The sequence below is a fragment of the Schistosoma mansoni genome, chromosome W, assembly GCF_000237925.1.
Source record: "Schistosoma mansoni strain Puerto Rico chromosome W, complete genome".
NCBI classification, from domain to species: domain Eukaryota; kingdom Metazoa; phylum Platyhelminthes; class Trematoda; order Strigeidida; family Schistosomatidae; genus Schistosoma; species Schistosoma mansoni.
The window spans coordinates 30,424,103-30,445,476 of record NC_031502.1 but is presented as its reverse complement, the minus strand read 5'-3'; the positions used below and the strand labels follow the sequence as shown (position 1 = coordinate 30,445,476).

General features: G+C 36.9%; 1 protein-coding gene across 1 annotated transcript in view; it reads left to right on the top strand.

The window, feature by feature from the left end:
- Positions 1-3,332: 3,332 nt before the first annotated feature.
- Smp_155370 (myocardin-related transcription factor) overlaps positions 3,333-21,374 on the top strand; it is a 30,966-nt gene continuing 12,924 nt past the window's right edge. Inside the window, exons 1-10 of the mRNA XM_018789328.1 lie at positions 3,333-3,400; positions 9,160-9,255; positions 9,298-9,366; positions 9,405-9,451; positions 9,493-9,568; positions 9,603-9,739; positions 10,518-11,405; positions 11,439-11,721; positions 15,466-16,040; positions 18,188-18,351. Of these exons, the coding sequence (XP_018654783.1) occupies positions 9,162-9,255; positions 9,298-9,366; positions 9,405-9,451; positions 9,493-9,568; positions 9,603-9,739; positions 10,518-11,405; positions 11,439-11,721; positions 15,466-16,040; positions 18,188-18,351 (2,333 nt within the window). The 5' untranslated portion in view covers positions 3,333-3,400; positions 9,160-9,161. The remainder of the gene's footprint in view (positions 3,401-9,159; positions 9,256-9,297; positions 9,367-9,404; positions 9,452-9,492; positions 9,569-9,602; positions 9,740-10,517; positions 11,406-11,438; positions 11,722-15,465; positions 16,041-18,187; positions 18,352-21,374) is intronic.

Genomic DNA, 21,374 nt, shown 5'->3' with positions numbered 1-21,374 from the left:
TTTGTAGTAAACTTAATAATAATGCCATGTTACTTGCCGAAAAAATTCGGGAAACAGTGTTCAAAGTGTTGTGTTCGCGTTACCGCGTGCGAAAAGCCATATCGTCATTTGATGGGTTTGTAGTGGTATCGATTCCTAACCACCCGATCTTTGAAGATGAGCATATAATTACCATTATGATTTACATTCGACATGTAGCACTAAGAAAAGACTAATAATGGTGAACTCGGGAACAACTGATCGGCATAGTATGACATGGATCAGCCTTTCAGGGGTGGTCATCTATGTAACTAATATCTATTCACTTTAAAATGTTATATCCTCAGCGCAAATGTGTTCTTCAGAAGTAGTAGACATCATATTGCTGGTTGCCATGATACGATGAGTCAATGTAGACTATGATGTGACCACCACATACGATCCTATAGATTAGGTAGTCACAACATGACCTGTATAATTTTGCTGTAAAGTCCATTATTATAGTAGCAAGGATAAATGTACTAATATCGAACTAGATCATAAGTTCACAATCTCTCGTTATGATTAAGCCATACATACTTTATTTGGAGATTATCTCTCTCCTATTCCTAGCCTATATAGTAATGTAAAGGGCTACAACTGGAAGCTCCAGAGATCAGAGAGCTAGTAGCAATTAGCATTTTATAAGCCTTTTCGATTTATTCTAGATTTTGAACAGAATAATTATCCCGATATTTTTAGATATTTTGCCATTCATCAAGTTGGCTATTTCTGCCGCTTTAGGTCACAATCAATTTCAAATCTCTTCTCGTTTGTCTGGATGATCGAATGCCTGAAATATACGTTCTCCAAGTGATTTTGCATTCGCCTTTTTAAATTATACATTATTATTGGTGGGATTTCTCTAAAGATTGTAAGCGAAGTCAAATATGACATATTTCATTAAGTTGCTACGAAGTCGATAACAAACGTTAAATGCTAATAAATGATAAGCACTCAATCATGATAGCTTTCTGTAAAACTTGGATTACAAAGATATAATTGATAGCAAACATTCCCTTGATAGCTGTCAGCTGTTTCATAGTGATAGATGTGATACTGTGTATAGTGAAGTCGTGGTTTGTATCTACCTCCCTTAGAGCTCATGAAAATTCGTCCGTCAGGATAAGTCACCTGATGTCTTGTGGTCTAGTGTGGAGAGGACTTGTTATTGAATGTTCATGATCCTCTCTCCCTAAAAAAGAGCATTTAACTGGTAGCCAATATTGGGGAGTTGATGGAGAAATTCAGCTTTCCCGGAAATGTAACTCAGTGTGCTTGCTAAGGTCCAATGGAAAAACCTCTAGTTCGTGGTGATAATTAACGTTGACATATTTTGTAATTAGTTTTTGTTATTACTAGCATTTTCTAAAGGGAAGCTTTTGTAGTGGCTAGTACTATGTCAAGCCCTCATGGATCATTCTAGCTTCTACAGAAACCGATTCATTCATACTCCTTAAGGCATATTTTTACCTCATAACTTATTCGCTTATTGACCCTGACCATTTTTATATGATCGTATGTGTGTTGATTGCCTTCCCTAATCGTTATTTGTTTGTAACTTACTATATATATATATATATATATGACTTACTATAAATATTGAGTGATGCTTGATTAAACTGAGTTGGCTCATTTACCTTTTCCGTTGAGTATCCATTCGTTTCTTTTTCATCGCCTTGCCTCCTTCGCTGCGTTTCTCAGTCTGTCCGTTCAGATCAATGAGTGTACGAAATATACGAATTCGAAATCCATTATAGTATTTGATTAATTTTCTTCCGTAATTCCCTAATGCGATTTAGGTCTATAGATATATAAGGGGGTTGGAGGAATGCATATTTCGATAACAACCATCATAATATCTAACTGGAGTCAGACACAGGGTCACTAGCGGTCTCGACCAGATACCCACTAATTAAGGGTTTATTAGTCTTGAACCATTTTGGATTAAGCAATCATCCCCTCACATCATCCTGTCACCCTGTGAGTTACCAGACGAGTGTATCTAATGCAAACAACTTTCAAAAAACTAACTACAGTGCTTTCAGGACAGACCTTGAGAAAGTATCCTGAGTACGTGAGCTTGACTCAGTTGATATGAACGAATGGTCGGACCCTATAAAGACCTTTCAGTTTATTAGTCGACACACACGTCCTGGTTTGGGATTCCTTGACAGCACACAGTCCTTACAGTGGGCTGCTAGCTAAGGGACTACGGCCCACTTGTTCCAACTCTGTTACATCTCTATCCAATGGCTTGTAGTGGATGTCGAGTCGTGGACGGACTATGATCACCACTACTATTCGATTACGCGTCCAAAAACGACTTGGTTCCCTTGATAGCCCGTAAATCAGAAGGCTTTACTAGTCCAGATCAAGTATATTTATTGGCGATCTCGTGGTATCGAAATAATACCGAGACGTGCCGAAGAGTACAAGCGACTAAGCAGTGCGTGAGCAAGCTCGAACCAAACAAAGCGGATAGCGGAACAAGAAGTGAAACTGATACAGTTAAACAAATACAGTAAAACGATCTCTGGTACAATTGGTTACAATAATAATAATTGTTTCCGTTATTCCAATCGTGTTCTTATCGAGACTGGCCGGTCACTACAGGCTCATACTTCATCCTTTCCTACGTTGACCTAGGCAGATTCTGAAAAAACTAAGGGGATTCTGAGGCACGTGGACCTATAAATCTTCTAGGGTGGACGGACTCTGACCTGAAATTCTAGAAGGATATATGGATCTACTTTGTTTCCTGCCTGTCCCTTTCTTCAAGTGTCTGTTATTCAAGGGCGGGCTACCCTACGAATAGAAAAAATATGTCTTTATACCCGTCACAAAAGAAGGTATCCTGATGAAAGACCAAAGTTATCGACCGATTTCCTCAAACTGTACGGAAGTAGAGGTCTTGGGGAGAGTTTTGAATGAATCCTTCCATAATCATAGGCCGGATAATTCCTTGGTTTCCGACTTGCAATATGGCTGTCTCTCTGGGAGATCACGGAATAAAAACCTACTGACTGACTAGAATAGCACATAGGCCTTCTAAACGTTTCTAAAGCACTCAGAGGTGTTGAAAATTGAATACTCTGTCCAAAGCATAGACTAACAGCCATTAATGTGTGCCTGATGAAATGACTCGTAGATTACTTTCACTGTTCTCTGGTTTCAGTATGAGTATAACAAGAAATATAACTCTTTGTTATCAACAAACTATTTTAATATCGAGACTCATATCCAAAGAAGCAGAAGGTCTGCTAATGCCGTTAGGTAAAGTTTGGGGTTTGAACGATGATTATTGAAACATTAGTTGCGGGTCTGACAGATATGGCGGTACTTCGTTAGCTTTGTTCCATCTGCAGAGTTTACTTCACGAGTAAGTATAAAGACTAATCCCTGTCATTGTGAATTATTTAACATTCATAATTTCTAAGTTTTACAACCTCCACCTCTATAATTTGGGTTACTCAATGAAATATTCTCCAAACTTTAAACGATCAGTTCTGGGAAATATGTACTCGGAGTATGTAAAAAATGCTAAATAGAGAATTACGGACTAGTATTTCAATCTTTGGGGTTGTTGAAACAAAAAAACTTCACATTTAAATCAATGGGAGTTTTGAAATACTGCCATTTTCCCATGTAAACCTGTGAATATGTATGCTAGTGTTTCCAATATCTTTGTTACGAGCTTACATAAATCGGTTGATTTGGTATGAATCAGTTCGTTTTCCATTCATTCAGATTAAGAGGCTTATTGTGTTGCAAGGCGTGAACATTAAAGTGTTTCAAAGTGTAAAGGAAGTTAAGTTGGCGCGTTTGTTCTAAAGAACTTCGGAAAATTTACACAGATCATTTTTGTCCGTGGTGGATTTTGAAATTTCGCTTTTCATAAAGAGTGAAAGGTATGGCTTCAGTCCGTTTGACCTACTATGTAGAGTATTTAGCTACTTTTGGTCCTTCCCAATATTTGTGTTCTGATTGAAGTAAATATTTCAGGGGAGAATCAATGGTGTTTGGGATATTTTGGGTCATCGCCAAGTCTCCTATACTTTGAAGGGCACCAAATCGGTGTTTTCAGGCTTTCGTTATGGGATTTGGACTTAAGACCACGAAATGATTTCGCAGCTAGTCTTTGTGCTCCAAGGTATTCTTATCCTTTTGGAATATGGGATGAAACATTTCTTATTGCTCTACGTGGGTCCGAATACAGCTATTTAAAATCAAATAAAGAATCTTACTATTAAAATGTCCAAAATGCTCTTCGTAGTTACTAGTCAAAGGTTGATTCAAAAAGCGCTTTTATCACAGCATATGATTTTAAATAATAGGGATCAAGGTATGCCTAAATTATCTTTTACTAAAAAAACTTGTGATAGAAAATTGCTTAGGTTGTGTGCGTAGCTTGCGCCATGCTGTTGAAAGTTAACTCATTGTTGCCCTCCTAGTTTTAAATTCGGGTCAGTTTATCCTGAAGTGCCAGCCTATCTATAGTGGTGAGTCTTTCCGGACACCACCTGAGGTTGCAAAATCGGATGACAGTTCGCCATAAGCTCTGACTCGGCTGGTAGTGTTCGAGTAAAGAACCTTCACAACGTTTATGTACTTCTGAGGTACGCCTTTCAATAACAAACACTGCCACAGAACCTCTCGGTCTACAGAGTCAAATGCTGTTTTTAAGTCGAGAAAAACCATCATTGTCGGACGCCGATAAACATGTCTGTGTTCTAAAACCTGACGAATAATGAATATGTGGTCGATACAGCCACGACCATGTCTGAAACCAGCCTGATTTTCTCGTGTTTGCAGTTCATGAGTCTTAGTTAGGCGCCTGATAATTATTGAGGCTAGTATTTTAGATGCTATGTTAGTGAGACTAATTCCTCTATGTTTATCACAGGATGGTTTGGATCCCTTATTATATATTGGGACGATCAGTGATTGCGACCAGTCTGATGGGATTACGTTCAGTTCCCAGATTTCAGCTAAAATATCAATAAACCTAATCGTTAAAACTGGACCACCATTCTTAACGACCTCTGGAGCCAATCCATCTGGACCAGCTGCTCTTCCCCGTTCCAGATTAGCTATGGCTTCTTGGACTCCAACTAGAGTCGGGGGACCTACTTCAATGTTGGTGTCGCACTAAGCGCTAGAGCTGAGGCAGCACTAATCGATTGGATCCCCATTAACAGTTGGTTATGTGCTGTTAGATTAGAAAGTTCCATCAAAGTGAGAAGAAACCGGCGTGAGAAACGGTGTTTTTTCGTCATCTCTGCCTATGCCCCGACAGATTGTAGCCCGAATGCAATCAAGGATGAGTTCTACCACCAGTTAACAGTTCTTCTCCAGAAAGCGCGTTCGACAGATATTGTAGTATTAGCCGGAGACTTGAATGCACAGGTCGGGCGTCTAGGCACAGAAGAGAGTCGTTTAGGTGGCCGATGGGGACTTGTTGGTCGCAGGACAGATAACGGGGACCGTCTACTGTAACTGTGCACAGACCACAACCTGTTTCTGGCTAGCACTAACTTCCGACACAGTCATCGCCGGTGTGCCACCTGGTGTCCTCCCTCTACATCTCAAGCCTGGACTCAGATTGATCACATCGCGATCAGCTACCGCTGGCGTGGTTGTGTACGAGACTGCCGCTCCTTTTGGAGTACCTATCTGAAGTCTGATCATGCCCTGGTCTGCGCCAATCTCACCTTACTTTTCAGTGGCCGAAGGATTGACCGCCATCAACGGATCGATGTTAGTAAACTGGCTGCAACTTCTGTTGCAAGTAAGTATCGAGCCGAGCTAGCTTCTAGGCTAGCTACCATACCACCGAAAAGTGTAGATGAGCATTGGTTGCAACTTCATGACGCCATGAAAATGGCGAGTAAAGCCGCTTGCAGCTTCGCGAAACGTCCCGCTTATAAGCACTTGGTTTCTTCTGACTCCTTACAACTGATCGAAGCCCGTCGATCTACTCCAATCGACCGTGAGTTTGACCACAAACGAAGGCTGTTACGTAATGGAATTGGGCAAAGCTTGCGTAAGGACCGAGAAGCCTGGTGGTCGGAGCGTGCTAATGAGATGGAAGCAGCAGCTGCATCTGGTAACTTCCGGAAGCTCTTCCAACTCATCCGAGCCACTGGCAGCAAGAAGTCTGGTGTGAGTGAAACAATCTGTGAAAATGACGGGATGCCAATTACTAACATCTGTCGACGGTTTGGACGATGGGCGGAATTTTTTGAAGGGCAGTTCAACTGGCCTGCTGCTCCGGCAACATCGACCAGTTTATCCTGCCCCCCATGGCCGGTGACGACTGATCCACCAAACGAGGCAGAAGTCTGCAAGGAACTCCAACTCCTGAAACGCTACAAATCACCGGGCCCGGATGACTTACCTCCGGCTCTTTTTAAAGATGGTAGTGACTTTCTGGTTAAGGAAGTGACAACGTTGTTTACGAAGGTCTGGGAGCTAGAAAGTTTTCCAACATCATGGAACGAGTTGATAATTGTCCCTATCTTTGAAAAAGATTCTCGTCGTTTCTGTGACAGCTATCGTGAGATAAGTCTACTTCCGACTGAGTCCAAACTATTGGCTTCTGTCATTCTTCGTAGGTTGTTTAAAACCCGAGAACGATTGACTCGCAAGGAGCAGGCTGGTTTTCGTTCTGGTCGAGGATGCATTGATCATATCTTCACCTTCCGCCAAATGTTAGAGCACCGTCATACTTATCACAGGTGTTTCTTGATATCAGGGCTGCCTTCGATTTGTTGGACAGGACTGTTCTCTGGGATTGTCTATTGAAGAAGGGTGTGCCTGAGAAGTTTATTAGCATCTTAAAGGTCCTGTACACAAGCACCTCAGGCAGAGTGAGGGCATACAACCACCTTTCTCCACTGTTCCATTCAAGCAGTGGGGTTAGACAAGGTTGCCCGATTTCACCATTCCTCTCCAACTTTGCCATCGATGACGTTCCGGAAACAAATCTGATAGATGTAAGTAATGGCGGTGTGGATCTGCTGCCTGGAGAACGACTTCTCGACCTCGAGTATGCGGATGATATTGTCTTACTGTGCAATAATGCCCAAGGCATGCAATCCGCACTTAATCAGTTGGCAATCAGTGTCCACAGGTACGGCATGTGCTTTGCACCCTCCAAGTGCAAAGTATTCCTACAAGACTGGCAGGATTCTAATCCTGTACTCACCCTAGATGGTGAGCAGATAGAAGTAGTTGAGTAGTTCGTGTATCTAGGTAGGTGCATAAGTGCTGGTGGTGGCGTGAGTGATGAGATTGATGCACGTATAATGAAAGCCAGAGCGGCTTATGCCAATCTGGGCCATCTTTGGCGCCTTCGTGATGTTAGTCTGGTTGAAAAGGTCGGATCTACAACGCGTCGGTGAGAGCAGTTTTGCTCTATGCTTGTGAAACCTGGCCTCTCCGAGTTGAGGATGTTAGACGTCTCTCTGTGTTCGATCATCGTTGTCTCCGAAGGATTGCTGACATCCAGTGGCAACACCATGTTAGTAATGCAGAGGTTCGGCATCGTGTGTTCGGGCGCAGAGACGATAATTCAATTGGTGTCACCATCTTGAAACACCGACTTTGGTGGCTTGGACATATTCTACGAATGTCGTCCCAGAGACTTCCACGTCGTGCATTATTTGCCGACTCTGGGACTGGTTGGAAAAAGCGGAGAGGAGGTCAGTGTATGACATAGTGTCGTGGCATGAGAGAAAGCTGAAAAAGGCTAGCTTTTGTTGGTCCTTCACGACTCCCTGGCTGGGGTCCGAGAGATGGTGCAACACAGTGGCTAGAGACTTTATCAGATATGGCTCAGAATAGAAGCCAGTGGCGATCCTGCTGTAACCTTCTTTTACTTTCTTCATAAAGTGTGGTTCTAACTTTCTTAGCTGAAAGAGTCTTCTGGTTGTATATTTCAGTCCGCCTTATCTTTTCATCCCTTCTCTTCCTACTTTCATTATTTTGTGTGGCGCATATGTATCTGGTGCCCTTCGTACCAATATGTATGTGTTTAAATAAAAAATAAAAAAAAATTTTCTAACAGTATTTAGCTTCTGTTAGCAAGGATTTCAAGTGTTAATAGTTGGTAAATAGTCTCAAGGTATTAAATCGTAAATATATACAAAGTAGCCTTCTATCAGAGAAGGCCATTACATGAAATTATGACATGGTGGGATAGTTGCACTTTGAATAGTTGAGGAATTAATTTAAATATGCCAATTAAGTCGTGAAACAATTTATTCAGAGAAGGGATCCTTTTCAATTAGTTCATTTTTAAAGCCGTACAATCGTGCCTAAATGTGATAAGTTGTAGGTCAACGAATAATCGTGTATTTTAGATTTGCATTTTCACAATCTTTCAGTTTGTTCTCTAATAATTCTTAATTATTAGTCTCAGTAAGAGCTGATTACCAGCTGTTTCATCATGGCTATTCACGTAATTGGCTATGTTGCGTAAATAGTAAAAGAAACTACTTCGTACTCTATGATCTTTGCCATTAGAGCTTTTGTAGGGAACTCTCGAAAATATTGAGCCAAAATTCATTGTCAGATAGTATTTTAAGTAGTTCTCACAGTTGTGGGTAGCTCATCAAACTAAATCTTATTAGGTTTTATGATTGTGATGTCACTTTTTGCTGTCGTGAATACAGTTACAGTTACCAGTTACTCTGTATCTTTTCTATTTTTATTTCCACTAGTTATCAACTTCAAGATGTTCCACTCGAATTAGTTTTACTCTTCACAGAACATGGAGTTTACTGTCAAAAAACTAAGGCATCTGAAAAATTTATAAATACTGATGGCTATATTTTTTTGAGAAATGTTTTCACTATATTTGATAATAATTCACCTTTCTCATCTTAAAAGCTCATTAAATGTTTATGCTAGCGAGTTTTACTAGGTATAGAGAAGGAAAATCATTCTCATGGATTATCACTAAGTAACCAGTTATTTATTTATAAAACCTGTTGTCACAAATATGTTTATTTGATGCGAATTGATATCTTAATTATTTATCTTAGTTATTTGGAACTAATGGTATGGCCAAATGGTTCCTATTTTTCGCGAAAACTATGAATCAGTTGGTCTTGATCCATTTTTTAATGTTTTTAGTTATGCCTACAGACCAAGTTTATCGAAAATCAGGAAGTCCACAAGCTTCTACTGAGGTTTCTTCTTTGCAGCTGAATCGGACTAAAAACAAAGAAGGTAAATCAATCACTGTTATTAACGCCTCTTAATATTTTCAAGCACTTGAGAAAAGCCTTAAGTGCAGACGTTCTGTAAAGGAGTTAGTCAATCAAGGGATATTACTAAATCGTATATTGCGTTTTAATCTAACATTTCTTTCATTGTAGCTTCTATTTCACACCCTGACAAGGTCCGCCAATTACAAAAAGCTAAGGTTTTGTTTACAATCTTTCTAATACATTTTCGTTTCCTTAGACTAGTGATTTATTGAAACGTAAAATTGGACAACGGCCGGACAGACAGTATCTTATCAGTCATCATATCTTAAGGGGTAATGTTTCTCCAGTAATAATTTATGATTTTAGACGATAAGCCGAGGACTTCACCTTTCATCCTTGAGCAATGTCACAATTTAGAAAAGTCTCAGTTAAAGGAGACGTTGGCCGCGAAGCTTATTTCCAGACCTGGTTCATTGGAGCTAGTTGAGAAAGGGGTTCTGCAGGTAAATCAATGTATTCATAAGGAATTATTTTTGTATTTATTTACATGAATTCAGGTACTCGACGCCGTTTTGGTATCATTGTAATATCTTGTATAGTATTCGTCATTTACTTTTAAGTAACATTACACTTTGTCGAAAAAACACCGATAATATCTTTTATGAATGAGTGATAATAAACTTTACAGTGTCTACTGTTTACAATACATTTTGTTATATAACTTAAGGATAAGTTTAATCCATTTTATCTCTATGTCTCGAAGACTGTTCTAGATTCGCAGATCGCAACTATGGTTGATTACTTATATGACTTAAAAACGCCTCAATCGATGTTTAGATTCGATTGTGTAAAAAAACTAATATTCAGTGATTAGTAAATAAATTCATCTAGATACAAACTAAGTTGAGCTAAATTGAATGATATCCTCAGTTTCGACTTTAAATATCGTATACCTGAATAACAATAAACCTGATTTTCTAGTGGGTGAAAATAAATCTTATCAGCTAGCTTTGCAAATCTAATTCAGAATCATTCATATAGTTACTAATTGTACAAATTGTTTGTGGGTGAATGAGTGCCCAGCTTCACAAATTAAGGTACTTATAGAAGTATGGTAACCATGATTATTCATAAAGACAAGGTTAATTATTTTAGATATTTGATAGAACACTAACATTTCCTGTTTGGTGTAATTGTATAATCGTCGGGCAAAATTGTATGTTATATCTTTTCCTTACTGTTATGTTATTTATTGTTTTGAATATATTCTCCCAACCTTAGGTTGATCCCGGTGTTGATTCACTCATCAAACAAGGTTCTATCCAATATCCTAGGGTTGAGTCTGTTTCATTGGAGAGGATTTCATGTGAACGACTACAACCTATTCAAGAATTGGTCACGATCCCACCACCTCCTCCACTTTCATCAACTACAAAGACACACTATACAAATTCCGGTCGTGTTGTTTCTGGAAGAAGTCGTTTAATTAATTCGAATAAAACGTCTACTAGTCGGGCAATTCGAGACGACACTGTTGTTTCAAAATTAGGTTCATTGGTTTTTCATCAGTATTGTCCAGACTCATCGAGTTCATCTTCTCCAAGCCTAGCTAACGTCTCATCCTTTCAACAAAAACAACGAGTTCGGGAATTACAGCAGGTTGAAATGTTACGTCTCCAAGATACTGCACGTGTTCATCGTCTAGTCGAACAAGAATTATGTGAGCGCGTAAGTACATGTAGAAAGCCACTACATGAAGACACATCCTTCATGGATATAACTCCTAACTCATTTAGTAATCAAACGAATAGTCAACTAGCACTATCCTGCACTTCCAGTTCAATGTCATTGCAAGTGCCTCCAACCCCTTCAAACTCAATAGTTTGTTCTAAGAACCAGATTGGTTTAAGTAACCAACGGACTGGCTCTTCAAAAGCACTATCATTGGAATCTAATTTTAACTTACCTAGTCTTGCTCATCTTACTCTCACTCAACTTAAAGGGGAATGTAAGGACAGAAATTTACCTCGTGCTGGTTCTAAAATGCAGTTGATGCGCCTGTTAAATCCATATCGCCGTGAAATATTGGCAAAATATTTTCCTAATTCTGTAATGAAACAGAGTGAAGAAATCGAATCGGGGATAGATGGATCTCGTCAGTTTCATAATGTAAATCAAACTCAGTCTTTCATAAAACGCCAGGACCAGCATCAAAAACGTTTGGTGAATTCTGAGCAACCTATGATGGATATGGATGTCAACTTAAAAGATTTTGACTCATCACTACTATCTCAAACCAAACCTATGAATTTATGCACTACAGTATTTTCTTCAGGATCCACAATGCCAAAAGATCTACAAGTATACTCCGATGTCGTTATGAGACCAGATAGTTCCAATGTGCTATTTGCTCAACCTTGTGTCTCATTAAGGCATTCTGTTTCTGCACCATTCTTTCCGGAAATTTCGTCTAACTCGTCCTCAGGTGGGTTTACTTTTCCCACTGTGGAGTAAAAAATCTGAGGGTTATTTGTAATGTACCAAAATTACTGTCCAGAATACTTTAGGGATAATAAGTTACTTCAGTAGTGATATTTTATTCCATATCTTTAGTCTTTGTGAACACGAAACCGTTTCTCTAAAGCGATGCAATTTAGTACTAATTTCTGTGTTCATGCATCAGCTTTAACTCATGCCTATTTTAGTAGGAGGGCTAACACTATTACTTTACTACTTAAAATTTATTAGGAAACATGGGATTCGAACTCATAGAGTTAATTACTGGAGTCAGTTTGTTTCATCATTTGCATGTCCTCTATTTCATTAACGCAAATGCTAAACTGTAAGAATTTTTTAACTTTTAATATATCCATATGGAGAATATTAGAAGCTTGATATTTTCAAACTTTTAAAACTCTATGTATCAGTGTTGCAAAGTACATGCAATATGGATGTACACATTGAATATCAGTGGATTGAATGTAATCTGGATCACTGATAAGTTACCACTCAATAAGAGAATGTGTTTCTCATAATTTGGGTCTCCGTATTTTTTCTCTAGACATTACCTTTACTTCATCTAGACTGGCTTTCTGAAGAATTTTGTCTAAAATACCATTAATAGTCTTAAACAAGGAAAAATAAGACTAAATCACCATATTTTAGACAAGTTCCTGATTAAAAAGCATGCTTGTATTTATAGTGCAGAAAAACAAACTAAATTTAATGTAATGCAGCAATATATGGGTCCGAGTTATCCACATTTCATTATCGATATAATTAAGGTAAATTGACAAGAAAAGTAACTACCGCTATCGATATTATCAATAACAAGAAACCAAGGAAAAAGACAACGGAAAACAATTCTAAGAGAGGGGATAAAAGATTATCGATTATATTAAGATGTTCACTGGCTGAAGTAAAGAAATATAAATGTATCTTTGCCATTGGGTTTAGTCCAAAATCAACCAACCAATGGCGTCTAATCGTATAGGGTTTTCAGAATTCTGACTTATTTTTTTTGGAGCAGATTTGCGTAGAATGAATTTTCAGAAAGTGGCACCATTTAACAAATTTTAAACCGATATCTAGGAACAAAAGAATTGATGTGATTTGTTTTTGAAGCTAGAATGAAGTCTATCTTGTTTTCTGTTGACATGTACCTGTGTATTGTTCAGGATGAAATATATGATCATTTAGAAAGTTAAACACCAAAGAAATTTCAATTAACGGTTTGTATGTGTAAAATATTGATAAATGTGGGCACATATCCCATCCCGTATAGAGAATCCCATTTCTCTGTTATCTAACTTTAAACTTTGTTAGATTTCAAGAGTTTTATTATGGGATTCTGTTTTTGTATGTAAGAACGTTAAATGTTTACAAGGAACGTAAGATGATTAATTGTTGCAGAAGAGTTGTTAAGTCGGTTCACAGTATGGTCCATCTAATCCCACAACATATCAGTAATTGTAAGCGGAAATCTTATCAGCCCTAATTATCTCAGTTAAACACGATTTTAGTACATTAATTACTAAATATGGTTGTTTAATACTAACGACATGATCACCTAAATTTTTCACCTTGGGATAGATTCTTTCCTTATAAGGTCCTTCACTTAAATGTATTTGGGCTACAATAATTTATGAAATAATTATCTGAAATTAATGAATGGAATGCCCATCGGTAGATGAATGCAATGATATGATGTAGCTGAGTGATGTCAACCTACGAGAACAAATTCTTGACCTAAACCCTCGGATGATTCAAAATCATAAACAAGACCACTAGCCGGATGAATAGATTTTTCATGTGATGGAATAACATGCTTATATATAAATTATTAACAGGAAAACATGATAAAATGTTATAGGCGATTGAAGGAAATCAACGTATAGGTCATTCATTTCCCGATCAATTAAGACCTGATTTTCTGGTGTCATGTTAGAAATCCATTTTATTAGTATCATCTTTCATATAGATCTATGAAATTGGGACTCAGTGTCCTGGTGCCTATTATATCCCGATGAGAAGAATGAATGGTAACTGTTGGAATCTATTTCTGGACTAGTACTATACATATATTTTTATTGTATCATTGTTAAATAAGTAAACTATTCGTATTCGTGTTCCTCTTATCATAAGCTTTATTTTGACCTATGAACTATTATTATACGATTTACCATTCTTGAGTTATGTCCAGTCTATCAATTACTGTCTCCCACATTCACAGCCACATTTGAATAAAGCTTGTACAAATGTTATTTTCTATTTTATGGTACGGTGTGGTTTGTTTCGTTTGTATATAAACCCAGTATGCCTGAAATATACGATTCATATCGCAGAGGCTGCTATTGGTGTTCTGGACTTAACAAGCAGGGCTAGGCGGGAAGCTCCCAAATGCCCTGGTACGGCTGAGAGTGGGGAGAGTCCGCTCTCCCTCTCGAAATGCTCTCACATGGCCACGCGTATATAGCCTCTGTCAGGGAATTCCTACTCACTGCCTTCTCGTACCACGGGTGTTGTTTACGAAATTGAGAGGACGAAAAGCGAATGTCCGGCGCTATAACCGGGTTGGTGGACAAGGTGAGTCCGCCTAGGGGAGTTGGCAAACCCTGATTCCAAACCTATGGTGCACATGGGCTCCAGCATCCTGAAGGAACAAGTGGCTTATGAACCAATTGTTGGTCACCGGCTACCATGGGGCTGCATCTCCTCACGATGCTCCACTGCCTTGTGGGTTAGACCTTTAGGTCAAAGGCTCGGGGTGTGGCCCCTAAGAAAACCACCTGCTTCGGTTTGGGCACCCGGGCAGTATCACAACCCTCAGACAAATCAAATGAGGTTTGTGCGGCGCATATGTATCTGGTGCTTCCTTGTACCAATATTTATGTGTTTAAATAAAGATAAATAATAATAATAGGCGGGAAGCTAGGACCTATAAGGACTCTAGACTGCTCGTACGGGTTTTATGCGTCATTGGTCCGGTCTATAATTACTGTACTTTAATTGGCGACATCGTCACGTCATATATTCATTGGAGCACAAACCTACAAGGTATAACAGTGCCATTTTATATAAATAGTCCATGACACATTTTGAACATCTAAATGAAATCTAATGGCGGAGTCAATTTCTCGCAGGTTTTGCATAGTTTATGTAATTTGACAGCGAACAATATCTTGGATAGTCAATATGTCTCAATAATTTGCACCCATAGTTTGTAGATTCTTAAGAATTATCCCAAGTCAACGGGTTCATTATAAAGTGATATAGCACTCTTAGACTATCATAACATCGTAAAAAATAGGGAATTCTGGTAGACGGAATTCGTTTAACAACAAAGCTGTTTCTGGATATCCATAGTTTCATTTTTATTCGGACAAATTATCTTCATGGCGGAAATTATTGAGACTCCTTTTTATTCCAGCCAATTTTTTCTTGATGTGCGCATTAGTTTCAAAATTATTTCTGTCAGCAAAGTCAACTTAGCCAAACGTATTCAGGGATTTGGTTATTCAGTAAAGTGTGATCGTCTGTAATTATTGTGTGGAAAAACCCAAACTGAAATTTACTTTTTGATGGCTTTTGTCTCATATTAGTTGGTGTATGGTTTTTGTCCAACCTTTAAATAGTTTTGTTATTTTGGTATCCAAAATCGATTTTTTTTCCTCACAGTGCAACCGTTCTTTTTTTATCTTTTAAAAGTGTTTTTGTCATTCTATGATAGGACATACAACTCATTTTCAAATTCCTTCTACACAAGGTAATATATCTTCGACAACTTTAATACCGGTCACTTTCGTTAATGACAATACAATGAATGAATCAGATCAAATTTCACAAATTCCTGTCTCATCATTTGAATTACAGTTTGTCCAAACTACATCAAAACAATCATTTGTATGCGTGACCCCAAATGTTCTTCCGGACAATCAAACATCATCTAATGCAGATTTTGATCGTCAAAATGGAAATCTTATAAATCACCATCCATTAACTAGTATTCCGTCATCAGAATCTGGTTATATTATCACTTCAAATCAGCATCTCCCATTATCCTTATCTATAGATAATAGCGTGTCATCACCATACAATGAATCACAGACTATGCATCATACTTCTGTAAATAATTCACTTGATAATCAATCATTTTCCGTATACTCGCCGGTAGCATCATCAAATCCTACTGGTGGTGAAGGTGGCGGCGGTGGTTGTACTGGTTTTTCAACACCATCGACGACACTTCATCAAATTGAAGAGATGTGGTTAAGGATTCGTCAGTTGAGACGTAATATTGAACAGGTAATGTTCGAAATGCAAGTACTTAACTCTGTTCTCTTTTTTCCTCTTTCTACTAATTTCTCCATCGATGTATAAACAGACGACCAGTATATATATATATATATATATATATATATATATATATATATATATATATATAATGTGTGAGTTTTTAGGTAAACTAAATGAATTTATTGATATATTGGAAAGAGAAAGCATTCTTTCAAAGCTATCACCACAATAATAAACCTAATACCTTGTTATTAGGTCCTTGTTTTATACTACATGGAATGAGATGATTAATAATAATTTTGATCCATATCGTAGAATAGTTTTTCTGGACTGAGTCGAATAATATTTTCATTGTATCTATAATATTTATATTAATGAGTTGTACTAAATAGCCTTAAAGTACTGAGAATTATAATATGGAGGTTGAATTATAGTGTAGGTTTTTAGTTGATTGACGCAGACTGTGATTTCCCTCTGTTTTAAATCAGTCACTAGTAATGAGTATGATAGCCAATATACAAAATCATGTACTAGGCTGTGGTTAATATTTTACAACTATTTAGGTTAAAGTAGATTGGTGGATAACTGAATCGTTAGCTCCAGTGATTGTGAATCGAGTATTAGTTGGACCGATTATTGTTAAGATGATCAACTTCTGATACAACAGCTTCGCACGTTCACTGGAAAGATAATCCAGACAAACTGATTCTCAACTTTTTCACCACGTGATGCTCGCAGACGTTTTTAAAAGATGATTAGTTTCTGTTATCAACTAACCTTGTGAAATAAATGCTAGAAGTTTCTTACTTAATTTTGTATATATATTTGTGGTTTCACTTCTATGGTGTTCCGAAATATGTGTTTTATTTAGGTTTACTTTTGTCTTGAATTCTACTGACCTGAATTAAGACAGGTAGATATGCATCGATCCAAGTTGTCACATCACACATCAGCATAATATGAGAGGAAAAAATTAACAAAATGTATAGCGCAGAAGTAAAGGTAACAATAGCTTTATTTATGATATAGTTTAAAAAGAAACTGCTGTTCTATTAAAAAAAAATAAAATTAACAGATTTACTTCTTACGTACGAACAATGGTGTTGGGTTTCTTCCGATTATATTTACTGATCAGTGTTTTATGCATAAAAATGATTGTTAGTATAGTGTATTTTCTAACTGATCCATCAATCAACATGTATATTCATTGCATTTAATGAATAAATTGGGTCATGTATTTAAATTTAGACACCAGTTTGTATTTATTTTTAAGTACTTTTCCCAAGACTTTTACATACTTCAAAGATAATTCGTTATCAGGAACTTATATCATTCAAAGAATCATTGGAAACTAGTGACCAACAAATAGATCAGTCGTTATAGTTCAGCATAGGACAGTGCTGGACACTAGCAAACACGCCCAACCACAGCTTATCTAGAAGTACAATGTTAAGTGACATAAGGGTTGGTTAGAATAAACTAAGAATGAACGAATCAAGATATAACATCAATTTATGGAATCATTTGTTGCTGATCTAAGCAATATCAAACGGACCTAACGTATTAGTTACAGTCAATGATTAAAAATATCAAGTTATATGGCACAAAATTGTTTACAATGGTACAACCGCAATTAGTTTCTATGTTTCTCTAAATCTTGAGTTTACTGTCATTCCTGACTTTCTGTTCTTCGATTTCATTTATTTCTTTTTAACTGAATTTCTCATGTTTAGATTTCCACGTTTTCTGATTCTATTTCCTTTCTTATGTTTTTCCTCTTGTTGATTTCCTATCGCTGTACTAATATAAAGTATGGTAACTTGGATTGATGCACACTCACGATAATGAATGTCTGACTGAGTTACGCATCCATAACTTCACACAAAATTGAACTCAAAGGTCTTTGATTCTCGTAGTATGCATCTTGTTCGACTGTAGATTTTCTAACGTGATTTATTTCCAATTTTGATGATCCAAACGTTTCTTGTTTCTATCATATGAGAGTGTAATTTCAGATTTTGTTTCAAATGATTTTCACCGAAAAAACAGTACTATTCGCGTCGTACGTTATGCATGATTGTGTTTGCAATAATTATTACACATTAAACACTAACTTACCTAAATGCTTTATTGTTTTTATTTCTAAAATATTTTAGACAAAAAATTCACAATATAGTTCAAATGATCCTGAAACTTTATCAGTCCCAGCAAATTTAGAATATTTACAACAAGAACACAATCGTCTAGCAGTACTTTGCCGTCTACTCATTATTGAACGTTTAGATACGTTGGATGAAATAAGTGCAAATGGTACTAGATTGTAAGTTTTTACTTATTTGTTTGTAAGTTGCGTTTCATCATACAAAATTACTGGAAATGTGACCCATTTATATTTAGCTACTTACCTTTTTAAATATAGTAAATTCCAATCCTACTTTCAATCAACACATCGCAGGTCCAAAATTTATTCTAATTACTTTAGTTTGACTGGTCAGGCAGTATTACATAAAAGCAATGTGGTGGCTCAAAACCGACTACATAAATCTGTACTTGTTGAATGAGTGACATAAGTTGCAACTTTTTCCGGACAGTTAAGTATTATGATTAGCGTTCATGGATTGTGCACGGTGTGTAGTTCAGTACAAGGAATCTGTACAAAGTTTCTGAGCTAAATGTACAACGTTTTCACTAAGAGAATATACAGTTTTTTATTAAATCACTGCATAAAACTTTTTGTTGAGTTTTTGTGATGCGAATACCTTAGTATTCCCTCTGTGCTTATTTTTTTTATATCGAGTAAATACACCTAGAAATTCAGTGATTCAATGGGTTTCTTTCACCATACCTAGAAGTATTGCATAATGTTTGGGATTGGTTAACATTTTAAGGGTTGTCTTTATTAAGGTGATATTTTTTTCGTCTCAAGTGTTTTGGTGTTCGATCTCACTTTTTATGTAGTGACATTGTGTGGCTAGTATCATAAATCTCAAATAGAAACCTAAGGTAATGACCTAAGTTTTGCTGAATAGTTTTAGCTCAAATGATGTAGACATGAAATTTTCAGTCGTTTGGTCAATAGTTTAGCCCCATTCAATTTTCTTTAGTTTGTATGAGTTGGGTGGTATCGTTAATCTTCATAGATTAACGTCTCATTTTGTAATATATGAGCCCGTTTGTAGTTCCGTGTACTAAACTTCTCTATGTTGTGAATTATACGTAATCTTGACCATTCATTGCATCGTTCGGTAGTGACGCGACTGGTATATTGGTATAAACTTCTGAGAAAACTTATAGAAGAATAGATTTTATTAATTTCCACCACATTATAAGGGTATAGTTGGGGATATGGAAGAGGAGGAACTTGTTAAATCATTTAGTGTTGAGGATTCCCTACTGTGCTAGTGCTGAATAAAGAAGATATTATCTTTGCATCCTGGTTATTAGTTAGTGTAGGACACATACAAAATTACTAAGATTCATTTTTGGATGTTAAAAAAGCCATTTAACAAATCGACCTCCTGAATACGTTTAAAACCAGTAGTTTCAATTAAATATCATAATTCAATTGATCGAGAGATACCTGACAAATCCAACATGCCGAAATAAAATTGAGGTGAAGTTTGAAAATCTTATAAAATTGACATCAGTTTGTAAAGTCACTCACTCACTTTGGAGTTATGGCTGTATAAGAAACTGTAGATTTGCTTTCGTCCTTATGATAAGTCAGTAGTTGAAGACGTTGAGTGACATGGTCTGAAATGGCTCGGAATAACACCGATACTTTCATTATGTATCTCCTGAATTTTAAGGATTCCATTACTTTTCGTTTATTTTCCACTCTTTATTCAAATCCTTGTTGTTTACTTTAAAATCCTTCTATTTCTGTTGGATTCAGCATTGTCTATTAAAAATCTAAGTGTTGTCGTCACCAAATAATTCTGTTCATTGGAGGAGTGACTGCGGTCTAAGTATCCAACTTTCGGCCGATATGTTACAGGGTCAAGTCCCACATCACCTAATTCGGTTTGGGTAACTGGGTAAATATCGCTAGTCCTCACACACACAATGTGGTTCAAAGCTGATTATATAAATTCCTACTTGGTACATAAGTGGTTAGATTATATGAAAATATAGTTGTGTTAATTATCGCCTATGACGTTTTTCTTTTAGTAATTTATGTATAAGCATGTTATTTTATTACTTGAAAAAACTCATTCATCTGGCTAGTAGTTTCGTTTTTGATTTTAAATCATTCGAGGGTTCAAGTCAAGAATTCATTCATTTGAGTTACTATCTCTCGGACACATATCATTGCATTCGCTTATCAATAGGGATTCTGTTCATTTATTTTGACAATCGGAAATTTGATCTCTTGAATTATTTGAAATCGTCGTCCATAACAGAAAGGGAGTTCAACTCTTTAACTTCCTGATTGAGACTCATTAAATTTTATCATTAAACGAGCTTCTGAGATTCAATGACCACTCCATGTCCTCTAGTGCGCAAAGTAGAATTACTTTATCTAGCACTGGCCCTTATGTACATATAATATAAAATATGGTTCAGAAGTACTAACTCAAACTTGTACTTAACTGCTGATTTACATTATTTATATTCATTATCAAAACCCTGCTTCGGTTTGGGTGTCCGGGCAGTATCCCAGCCCTCACACAAATCTAATGATTTATGTGGGGCATATCTGTTTGGTGCTTCCTTGTACCAATGTTTATGTGTTTAAATAAATAAATTATCAAGAAAATGTTGTCTAAAGTGTTATTTATTATAACCTGACATCATTAAGAATAATACATTGAGTGTGTGATCGATTTATATGTATACGTTGCCAACATTATATATATATATATCGAAAGTTTGATTTCCAAGGTCGGTATATTTTCATGTATATTTTTCGTGTGAAAGTATTAAAAGGGAATCGATACACCTCACCGTTTATAATTAATTAGGCGGTTATTTGTCTTAAAATATTATTTGTCATAAAGACGTTGATATGTTTAATTTTTATCTATAAAGTTTCATTTTTATATGATAGACATTGAGATAATTATGACTCATTGTTGGTGTAAATGTGAGAAAGCACTTGTGATTGGTAAAATATAATTCCTATGTTAACAAGGGAGTGGGTTGTTTGTGGAGATTTTAGTAATTTTTATATATAGTTGAACTCATGAGTCAATTGAAGCCAGACCACCATGAAAAACCTGGAAGCACTGGACGGCCGTTTCGTCCTATTGTGGGATTTCTCAGCAGTGCGCGGCCACGATCCCGCCTCGTTTTTTCCCCCCCCACGACCCACCAGTCAGCTGACAACTCCCACCCCCGTCC